This window comes from Ascaphus truei, chromosome 2 (genome assembly GCF_040206685.1).
Source record: "Ascaphus truei isolate aAscTru1 chromosome 2, aAscTru1.hap1, whole genome shotgun sequence".
NCBI lineage: Eukaryota > Metazoa > Chordata > Amphibia > Anura > Ascaphidae > Ascaphus > Ascaphus truei.
Genome location: NC_134484.1, coordinates 328,351,554 through 328,363,460, shown reverse-complemented (window position 1 = coordinate 328,363,460; position 11,907 = coordinate 328,351,554). Strand labels below are relative to the sequence as shown.

General features: G+C 40.6%; 1 protein-coding gene across 1 annotated transcript in view; it reads right to left on the bottom strand.

The window, feature by feature from the left end:
• LOC142488242 (mediator of RNA polymerase II transcription subunit 1-like) overlaps nt 1–11,907 on the bottom strand; it is a 70,000-nt gene that overhangs the window by 22,579 nt on the left and 35,514 nt on the right. Inside the window, exons 7-10 of the mRNA XM_075588611.1 lie at nt 11,578–11,606; nt 9,827–9,898; nt 9,662–9,736; nt 2,679–2,752 (exon numbers count right to left, since the gene is read on the bottom strand). Coding sequence (XP_075444726.1) covers nt 2,679–2,752; nt 9,662–9,736; nt 9,827–9,898; nt 11,578–11,606 — 250 coding nt within the window. The remainder of the gene's footprint in view (nt 1–2,678; nt 2,753–9,661; nt 9,737–9,826; nt 9,899–11,577; nt 11,607–11,907) is intronic.

The window sequence follows — 11,907 nt, the reverse complement described above, 5'->3', positions numbered from 1 at the left end:
GTATGAAAGTGTGATGTCATAATGAGTGATGAATGACTTGCAAATTCTTACAGCTGAATGGTATCTCCCGCTTAAAGACTATATACTTTGGTTTTCATCTTCTCTGCTGTTGGCAGGACGGGCACTGAACTAACAAGTTGCGCTGGCAGAACAAGTAACGCCTATAGTGGTGGGTGTCATGGTATTATGAGATGGCCAGGCAGTGTCCCAACGTTTTTATTTTAATAATTTAGTAAGGCGACATTTATTGGAAAAGGCAATTATGACACTTAAGTAGAAATCTATTAATTTTTAATGACAGTAATTTTAAGTTCAGGCATTTCAGTTCAAGAAAAGGAGAGGCGGTGCACAGCAATTTGAAAAATGAAGGACTCTAACCTGCAATATTTGCATAATTTATTGGCACATCTCTAATACAGGGTAAGGAGAACTCTTATGCGTTTTGTGCCTTACGGGCAAGAGTTCTCCTTACCCAGTTTTAGAGATGTGCCAATAAATTATGCAAATATTGCAGGTTCGAGTCCTTAATTTTTCAAATTGCTGTGCACCGCCTCTCCGTATCTTCAGCTGTTGTATCGTTCCTGCGGCAGGAGCACGCCAAGAGTCCATCACCAGCGGGATCTCCATGAGTACTGTTAGGACCAGTAGGTCAAGCCAGAATCCACACTTGTGTTAAGCATCCATTTTGTCTGATCATAACTAGTTAAGATTCTGTAGTCAGCCTTTTGCTGAAATATAATTCCTAATGCACTCAGTTTCTGCCAAATTACATTTCCTTTCTTCCTGCTCAGGATATTGCTAAGATACTTTTTCTATTGTCAGTGTCCTGCTCTTTTAGTTAGAATATAATAGACTGATTCTCTGAAAGACGCAAAATAGTATAACTTAGTTGCTTGAGATTCAAGGTCTCTTTTGATAACAGACAATGAATAAGCTATGTATTCAGACATTTCCTGTATTGGGAGAAACACGTCCCAAAATCATGCCACTAATATGTCCTGCCCTTAAACCACGCCTCTAATCAATGCTACGCCCAAGACACACCCAGGTTACGCCTATGTTACACCTATGTTACGCCTCTAACCAATATCTTCTTTTTCTGGTATAAAAGTCATTACCCTATGAGTAATAAATTGTGACAAAGGATTTGAAACCTGGCTTGCGTTACGTTTCATTTCTTTCGTATTCCCGGGCCTGTAAGTTCAACAAAAATCGGAGATAAGTTGCAGGGCGTGAAAGCTTCCTGGGAAGTCTGCTGCAAACGGTGCAGATTGTGTATCCAGTCACAAGGCCTTCAGCTTTCTTGACAGAGGAAAGGTTCCTCTCAGTTCTGAAGCCTAGGCGAGGAATAAAGGTTTTCCTTCAAGTACCTTGGCAGTCCCATTCACAGTGGGGTCTGTATGGATGGCTTATTACATTGTGGACCTCAGATAGACAAGAATCAGGACTGTTTTTTCCCCATCAGGTTTCCCCAGTCTTATACCCCAGCCTCCTCCTTAGATACTCCGTATGTACTCGGATATATTTAACTTATCCAAATCAAAGGACGTATCTAATTCATGGGATCCCCTTTAATTCAAAATATTTATGGACTCATATGTAAAATCGTTCCAAAGTCACACGGAAATATTCGTTTTTTTTGTGAAGCACTGTTTTTCTTGGCTCATTTCCACACATCATTTCACGTCAAGGCACTAAAATACAGGACAATTATGTGTCCCGACAGACCTTTCCAGGACAAGTCAATGAAATATGGGACAATCCCGTATATACAGGACGTCTGGCAACTCTACTTGGGGACGAATATCTTAAAATTGTAAGGGTTAATGTTCCAGCAGGAAGGGGAGAGAAATTAGAAAATTGGATGGGTACAGAGACCAAACTTATTTTGTTCTTACAATTTAATAATATTTCATGGTAGTGTGTGTGTACCGGCTATTTCAACATAAGAGACTCGTTTCAGATAACCTGATTGTGAGGAAGAGAACCTTCGGGACATGGAATTGGCAGGTGTTGTACTTAACAGGTTGTCACTGTATAACTTCAGTGAAAAATGGACAAAAAAAATGTGGGCACCAAAATTGCATATAGAGCTATATAATTAATAATCCAAGTACTGTATACACAAATGTTTCAAATCAAACCCTGCCAAATTTAGTCTGCTGTCTTTTTCTGCTACCATTGTCTATGTTGTTGGTCAACCAGTTTGAAAGTAGGAGCACTCACTTCATCTGTTGAATTGCCTCGGGGGGTGCACGGTTACACCCCCCAGGAGTTACAAACTGGATCCAAAAAGGAAAGAAACGGCACGCCACAGAGCTTTGCAAAGTCCTGTGGAGTGCCGTTTCTTTCCCTTTTTGGATACAGTTTGCCATGTTGTTGGTCAGACATGGTCATCCCATTTCAAGATCTTTCTCAGCCTGTATTTATAGATCTGTGAATGAACCGGTGTTTAAGAATCGGAGATGCAGAGTTCCCCCTTTCTGGATTCTACCATCTTCATCTCTAGATGCTCGAGAACCATACAATTATCTAAATAAAATTTAAAAAAAATAAAAATGTTGATTTATCCTTGTTCTCCACTGTACCAGAATGAAACACCTTCTCCTTAAGGCTTAGTAAAATATTAACAATAAAACAATGAAGAGCATTCATACAGTATTTAAACCAACTTTTACCTGCAGTTCTGGGAGAAAGGTTTCCTACTCTTCCATGTAGCATTGTGGCCACTCTGTCCACATCAGTGTTGGGTCTAGGAAAAATAAAAACCATCTTGATCCAGCATGGAGATTACAATAGTCAAATAAATCCAGATATGTTGCACTACAAATCCAGAATATTAAAGCAACATGCCAATAAACAGGTATGAGAAAAAACAAGCGTTAGATATGTATTTTAGCAGGTAAGCATGACGCTTCAAGCATTCGGACAGAAATTAATGAAGTACTTTGAGCTTGTGTCAAGCCCACAAATCAAGGCATGAGTAATTAGTTGGCTCTTTAGTTGTATGTAGGCCATGCTTGAAGCTAAAACAAATAGTTCATAAAAAAAAAACAAAAAAAAATAGATCGTTTTTTTTGGTAATTAGGTTAATTGCAGAATTGTAAAAATATTGACATACTTTCTTTGCATCTAGTTTTACAACGAACAAATGAAAGATTGTTTACTGTAACTTCTCTTCCCTACCACCCACCCAATTAGGAGGCATGGTACATCAAGAGTAGGCAGAGGATTAGGCTGGGCAAATATCTTCAAAAGTGGTTTGAGAAGTTCTTTATACATTTTCAGGAAATGTAGCATTTTTTTCACTAACGTTTCACAAGTTACATTGCTGATAAATGAGCACACGTTTGCCAATTTGGCCGAATTTTGCCAATTTCACAAATTTTGCCAGATTTTCACCTTCATTTAGAGAAAATGGAAGTATATAAAAAGTCAAGGCACACCGACTTAATGCTTGGTGAAGTTTGTGATTTATGTGAAACCATTTGTGTCACAAAGGGCAAATCTTGCCTTGATTGTGAACTTTGGAGCAAATCTCACACCTCTCTAGTGGGGATGGTCTATTTAGCCTTAAAAAATATATATCACCATTTTAAGAACACCTTTGTTTTTACATAGGTGGCAGAAGAATGATATTTTATTTTAATAAACTATTAATAAAGTAAATCTGTTCTACTTGCTGATACCAAAGGTTTTGAGCGTAAGTCCAACATGTGTGGCTTTGGAGTGGTCCAAGTAAACTTGCTTCTCTGGTACTAAATCAAGCATTTTAAAAGCGTGCAATCTCACATTGCTGGCCAGTTGGATTTTTTGCAGGCCTCTGAATGTTGAAGTATTTGTAAAGTGTTTTATCTATCCTTATCCCACACTGTCCTCATCATGAAGCCCATTAACACAAGGGGAGGTGGGGATATGGGGTCTCTGGCTGTACACGCACTTACCGAACACACAGTGACATCCCACAAAAAAGGGAGCAGCCAGAGGGAATCATAACCCTCCCATGCCTAAACTTAAACAAAAAATAAGTACTTATTATGGGTGTCAGATTTGGGTATCAAAAAAGGTATCAATTACCCAAAAGAGGTTAAACAGATTACTGGAATTAGTGCACTTTGGTCCTAGAAGGGATTTCTCTCTCCAAGGACCATAGTGTATTAATGACAATGACATTTAAGAGGTTACATCCAAGTGATTGATTCCCCATTTACCACGATCTGTCACCTAGAAGTATTTTGACATCTTTGTTCAAAGTTTCAGTTTGTAAACATGGTGAGTTAAGTCTTGGGAAGTGTTTCATTTTCTCCAGCTACGCCCTTGTTTGTGAGGTCACCATCTTGTCAACAGACAGAGCCCTCGCTCTCACCCTCCCATTATCGGCAAAATGATGAGGGCCGAGTGGGCCAAGGATAAAGAAAATGATAAACAAACACAGCCCCATTCAGAAACCCCCTGAAAATTGAAATGAGCAATTCAGTCCAAAATACCAAATAGACAAATATTGGCTTGAAGCATGTTAGATTAGTTTATGGAAGCCAATTAGATTGTTAAATTGTTCACAAAAAGGTGGTTGCACCTTGAATTTAAATTATTGCATGATCACACGCTTTGTATTTTTTTCCAAAAATAATTGAATTTTGTCAGTTTGTAAAGTTTAATGCTGCGTCTTTCATGGAAACATCAGTGATCAAAAACAGGGACTAAAAGGACAATCAAAAAGAATGGAACAGTACAGTTGGCAAAAAGGATCATCAATGTCTAGCTCTAATGCAGGAGAAATTACATTGAGTTCTCTCTCATTTTTAAGCATGTCCTGGGTACAGAATATTATAATGCTAACATTACATATGTAACCCTTATTCCCCCCCCCCCCCCCCCCCGAATCATCGGTGGTGTCTAGGGTGCGTGAGGGCAGATTACATGCATAGTGGTGGTGCATACCTGTGTGGAACAGGAGGGCCTGAGCTTCCCGCGTTGTTATTGGGGAGACAGGACCAGGCTTCTGGGGTGGTAGCCTCCATGCTTTCTTAGTGGTGCAGCGTCTCCATCTTCTATACTCCCAGGAATATGGGATAGGACCTGTATAGAAGAACCCCCCTGGTCCAGGGGTTGAATACTCCAAACTCACAACACAGTCTTTGTATAAAAGTATAGTCTCTTTATTGGTCAGAGCAGCGACTCCAAATGTAGTGGTGACCAGCAGCCACAACAACAACAGCAATGTTCTGCTAACACTCCACTCTCCTCCTTGTACAAGTCCTTCCTCCTCTCCTTCCCTCCAAGTCTCTCCTCCGACAGGATGGTCTGGGCTGGGGCGGCAATACCCCGCGGCCCACCGCAGAGGTTAGCCTCTGGGTGGAGACTGGATTCTCCCCATCACCCCCAGCAGCGGGGTGAGGGGCATTGGTCCACCGGGTCTATTGTGCTACCAGCTCTACTCAACGTGGTTGAGTCTCTCCTCTCCTCTCTTGGCTCCTGCACGACAGCACAGGTGAGACCGCACTGTCTCCTCCAACTCCTCGGACAGAACAGCTAGAACAGACTCGTCACTTACAGGAGCGGCTGCTAAATATAGAGTCCGCCCCACCCCTAATGATGTCAGCAGAGCCTCCCCTCTGTCTCGTGCCTGCAGCAGAGTCAGAGGCCTGCGTCTACCAATCAGGGCAGGGCTAGGAATAGGGAAAACACATGATAACTACTGGTGCCTGCCCTTAACAGGACTTACCACAGTAGGAGGAAGATAGGTACCAGAACTTACCAGAACTCCCTCCTACTGTCTCTGTACGTTCTCCCTACCTACCAATTAGACTGTAAGCTCCTCGGAGCAGGGACTCCTCTTCCTTAATGTCTAAAGCACTTATTCCCATGATCTGTTATTTATATTATCTGTTATTTATTGGATTACCACATGTATTACTACTGTGAAGCGCTATGTACATTAATGGCGCTATATAAATAAAGACATACAATACAATACAATAGGTATAGCCCGTGCTGTTTACAGGGGGCTACACATACATTATACACACTTAATGTATGCAACAGTAGAAGTCTTGCAAGATCTTAAATTTGAGAAAAACTGTTCCAGAAGTTAGATGCCCAGTAAGAGAAGGAAGAGTGACTAGGTCCTTTATTGAACCATGGAACCGCACGTATACTTCTGGAGGTGGATTTTAGGTGAAAAGTGCAGTGCACAGAAGGGGTGAGAAGCCTGATCGGATAATTAGGTAACTTACGCCTGGAATCTAGGGTTGTCCAACCTAGTCCTGTTAACATATAACACATAAAGTCTGCCCCATTTGGTATAGGTTTAGGATGTCAGTTGCAATGGATTGAAAGTTAAATGTTTACTGAACTAAAAATTAAGGGAGGGCACTTCCACTGGTTTTGGTTTTTAAAAAAACATTTATAATCTTTTTTGTTTTTTGCCCAAACACATTTGGATTTGAAAAAAAAAAAAAATATGAATTTCTTTTTAGAAATTAGGTTCGGTTAAGTTAGGCGATTTCATAAGAAAAATAAATAAATAAATAAATCCGGGGATGAGGCTTTCTGGGCTTTTGCTAGTATTTCTTTTGTATTTTAATTGTTCAGAGTTAGCACCGAACTTCAAACTATTCGACAGAGTTCAAATTAAAATGTCCAAATTTGAAAAGTTCAGATTTTGAAACCGGGAATGCGCAGTCTAACGAAAATGATGCGTATAAGTCGTTTCAAGAGCTTATTTATAATATATAAAAAAATAAAAAAAATGAAATCCACTGAATTATCAAAGAAAGCTACAACAATTCAAAAACAGCAATGATTGGAGAGGAATTATAAAGCCGCTGTCATGCCTGTTCTTCAAACTCAGCATCAGTGGAGCAGTTCCTTCGGTAACTAGTGGTAATAAGGTCACCCTTACTGTCCTTAAAAAGATAGTGATATCCAAAAAATTCAGCCTCTCAGTTTGGATCTCACTGGTCAGTTTGAGATTCAGCTTGTTTTCTTATTCAACTCTTAATGACCATTGTAATGAGTTTTAAAGCAGCAATCCAAAGGGGAAGGAAAGAAATATATATATCTATGTATGTATGTATGTATGTCTTTATTTGTATAGCGCCATAAAATGTACATAGCGCTTCACAGTAGTAATACATGTCATATAAATAACAAATATAAATAACAGATCATGGGAATAAGTGCTTCAGACATACTGTAAAAGTAACATTAAGGAAGGAGTCCCTGCTCCGAGGAGCTTACAATCTAATTGGTAGGTAGGGAGAACGTACAGAGACAGTAGGAGGGAATACTAGTAAGTGCGTCTGCAGGGGGCCAAGCTTTGTGTCATGTGTCCATGATTATCCAGTGTATATATATATATATATATATATTTCTTTCCTTCTTTCCTTCCCCTTTGGATTGCTGCTTTAAAACTCATTACAATGGTCATTAAGAGTTGAGGTATAACCGGGAGATCCGGAGATTTGAACCAAAGGGTAGATGTAAAACGGGTCCAGATCGAAGCTCCGTTGGTCGCGTCCTCCTGTCTCCACCGGTACACCTCTCAGCTCGTGGACGCTCCGCAGCAGCCCCTCGTGACCTCTACGCGTTTCGTACAACGTACATGCCGAGGAGAGCTGTTACCGGCACCTAATTCGCAGGTATCTCCAGAAGCAGGGGTTCCCCGGAGCTGAAGTTAACAGGGATATATATATATATATATATATATAAAATAAAATATAAAATATATATATATCCCTGTTAATTTCAGCTCCGGGGATCCCCTGCTTCTGGAGATACCTGCGAATTAGGTGCCGGTAACAGCTCTCCTCGGCATCTACGTTGTACGAAATGCGTAGAGGTCACGAGGGGCTGCTGCGGAGCGTCCACGAGCTGAGAGGTGTACCGGTGGAGACAGGAGGACGCGACCAATGGAGCTTCGATCCGGACCCGTTTTACATCTACCCTTTGGTTCAAATCTCCGGATCTCCCGGTTACACCTCAGCAAGCAGTTTTAGCTAGATTGTAAGTTAATTTTATTATTGTTATTTATAAAAATATTTTACCCAGAAGTAATACATTAAGAGTTACCTCTCGTTTTCAAGTACGTCCTGGGCATCGAGTTATAAAAAATACATGGTTATATTAAAAGAACTGGGTTATAGAGTTTCAGATTGAAATATCACCGAACATCAGCGAAACGGCAGCAAACGGTTTACACCCTTTGGCTGTGCCAAAGGCTGTATGCCTTTGAGGCAACACAGATGTACACTGGGGTGGTTGAGATTGAATCTGCTGCAGCTGATTCTTTTTGATTATTGTTTTGATTATTGCAATTGTTGTTGTTGTGGAACATTTAATAATATATGGTAGAAAGGAGGGGGTGATAGACAGCACTCTGACACAATGACTCAGCAAGGTTGCAGGGTGCACGGAACAGGAAGGGACCCTAATTCCCTTCAGAAGTACTAACAAACCAAAAGATAGTACCAGCACTCTCTGTCTCACAGCTATAGATATAGGCAAATACCAGTGTAGGGAATATGAATAATTTAATGACACTAATAATAAACTGAAAATATAGCAACAATAGCCAATACGCCAATGCAAGAATAAATATCACCATAGAGAAAATCAAAAAATAAAAAGGGGTAGAGGGGAAAGAAGGAGAAGGGGAAAAAAACACGAAAGAAAAGGAAAAAATCACAAAAATGGAAAAAGGAAAGCAAACTAGGGGGGCGACGTTTCGAGGGGTGACCTCTTCATCTGGCCCATTCCCCCTGGTCCCAAGGGGTCCCAGAGGTACTTCCCTAAGCCTTCCCTCCCCAATGTCAAATAATCCCACACTCAGCTAATGATATAAATCTAAAGTCTAAAGAGGGCAAATCACATAAGCAGATATCAAATATCAAACAATAAATGTAAATACAAGAATATTGTAAAAGACACAGAACATATGCAGATATCAGATGTCAATCAGTGAACAAGTATAAGCAAACCCTCTATCAACAGCTCCGGGTGCCCTGTCGAGTATTGTCTATACTCAGTGCACTCCCTCTGTTTTTCTTTGTGCCTCGGCATGCATGGTTCACAATATATATGCTGTTCAGATATTTCCAGGCATGCGGGCCAATAGGGAGCCATGACATCATCGGTGCAGCTTCCTATTGGCCCATGTGAGGCGGGAGATTCAAACATGAAAGCCCCGAGATAGAGCAGCTACCGGCACTGACTATGAAGATAAGTATCTCTGGAAGTAGGGGGAGCCAGGGGCGGAAATTAACGGGGTTAATCTCTGAGACCCCCTGCCTCAATTCTATATAAAAAAAAACATTTGCGGTCTTGGATTGCTCCTATAAAGCATCCTTTGAGATATTTGCAACACTTTCCTGCTTGTGATCATTTGTTGCCAATATTCCCAGCAGTTGGAGCTGCAAAAAGATAATGTTACCTTAGTAATATAAGGATACATTACAGCTGCCGAGTTACACTGACTAAAGCAGCCATTATGTTAGGCACACAACCAGGATTTTGACAGATTTATAACAGGCGCACCAAACGATTGCCATCTTGGGTAAAAATGTAGAAATATACATTGCCACATATACAAAGAAAATAAATAAAATAAAAAAGGGGGGGGGGAGGGGGTGTAGTATTGATGCTTTAAGCCATAAATTACCTGAACAGAGTGACCATTCCACACAGATCTGCCTCTAGCGACTGCAAGGCAAGATATACCTTCGCTTTGATATCGCTGAAAAACAAGAGATGGACGGAAGGTGAAATGCCTCGTTGAGCAGGTGCACAAAAAAAAAATGAAAATAAAGTATAAATATGAAAATACCTGTTTCCTGGAATTCTGTATATAAGTAAAAGCCCTTCCAGGCTTCTCCCGTAGGCATCAAAATCCTTAGCCCTGCAAATGGCAAAGGAAAGGGCATTTTCTTTGCTTGCCACAGAAAAGAGTGAATGTAATTGGAGATACTGAGAGGTCACGAGCAAATAAAACCGATTTGGAGATTTTTATTTTCATGCCAAGACTTCCATTAGCAGAAATGTGTTCTGGTGTCATTTTAAGCCTCTTCAAAAACAGGGAGCAGTTAGCAAACCTGTGACGAGGAGCTCTTGTACATAAAGGAATAGTCTGGTTTTTAAAGCAGCAATACACCTTTCATTTGTTGTTGTTGGGGGTGTTTTTTTTAATTACAGGATTGAAGCAGGGGGTCTCCGGAGCTGAACCCCATTAATTTCAGCTCTGGGGACCATCTGCTTCCGGAGATACTTACCTCCGAAGGGGGTGCCGGTATCTCTGCAGTCAGGGAACTTGTGTGCCTAACAAAATGGCGGCATTTAAATGTCTCACGTCATGCGGACCAATAGGAATCTGTGACATCATCCGGTGCGGCATCCTATGGGCCAGGGCCTTTAAACTCCACTGAGATACCGACACCCCCTTCGGACGCAAGTATCTCTGAAAGCAGGGCGTCCCCAGAGCTGAAATGAATGGGGTTCAGCTCCAGAGACCCCCTGCTCCAATCCTATAATAATTTTAAAAAAAATGAAACCTACATCGTTGCTTTAAAAGGAGCAGTTTCTCCTAATCATTGTTTTCTTTTTGCCCCTGTTGTTTTCTCCGGAGCTTCACCATGTAAATGTCAGTTCCGATGACCCCCTGGTCCCTGAGATATTTACCAAGGAAGGAGCAGATGGTAACATTCCTGCCAGGGGAAACAAAATGGTGTGTAAATCTCCTGCATTACGTGGGCCAATAGGAAGCTGCATTGTTATCCGTTGCGGCTTCCTATTGGCCCGACTGACGCCGGCATTTAAAAACAACCAGGAAGTAACTGGCGGGACACCTTCTCTGAAACCAGGGAGTCATCAGAGCTGAAAAGAACACAGAATATACATACTGTATATACAATCTCCACTCACTTGAAATGAATTGATTTTCATGTTGAATCCATTCACTTATGAATGGAGTGAACATTTTCACGTGCATAGGGTAAGACTGCTTCACAGCCGACCAAAAGGGGGCCTACAGTAAGTGAAAGAATTGTGAAATAGAAACAATATCCTATTTAATTAACATTTATCTTGTTATTGATAATACAAAGGGCGATGTATAGCAAGCTTTAAGAAATAAGACACCACAGGGCCCAAACACTTGTTTGGGCCCATAAAAAAGGTACCTTACAGTTTAGCACTGTAAACGTGGCTCAAAACGTAGTACATGGAAGAAACTAAATAAAACACTTTCTTAGACGGATGTGATTTAACTTAATATCATGGACAGTGTGTGGCTGGAAAATCGTTCAAGTCATCTCCAGCTGAACGCATGCAATTTATAGACAGGCATGAATAGAAATGCAAGCTCAGGAAAAAGAGAATTCTAAATGGGAATTCATTCCTTTCACGTATGAAATTACTTGTGAGATCACCACAACCGTGCGGGAAATAAGCCCTTATCTTTCACTGCAGCTGCTATTTATATTATCTGCTAATGTTGTTCAAGCATCACCTTCTCAAAACCCTGATCACAGCACACATTAGAAAGATGTATGTGTGCATATATATATATTTTTTTTAATATACCTTAGAAACTGGAGTAGCTCCTCGCAGATCTAGAATAAATTGTTAAAAAAAAAAATACGTTTGTTTTTTTTAACAAATAAATTATATAATTAAAAGTCAGTTTTGATCTAACCAATCATAAGGGGTAGCCAATAACAATTACTGGCCTACATTTTTTTTAAAACAGTTATAGGGATTGCGGTTTGCAGTCTCTCTCTCTCTTTCTCTTAGTGAGTGTTAACTTACGTTGTGCTAAAATCGGTTAAGGAGCTTGTGGCTCTAGCCCACAGAAAGGTGCAAGGGTGTTTTGGAGAATAGGTGACCTCTACGACACAGTTTAGCTTTAAAATA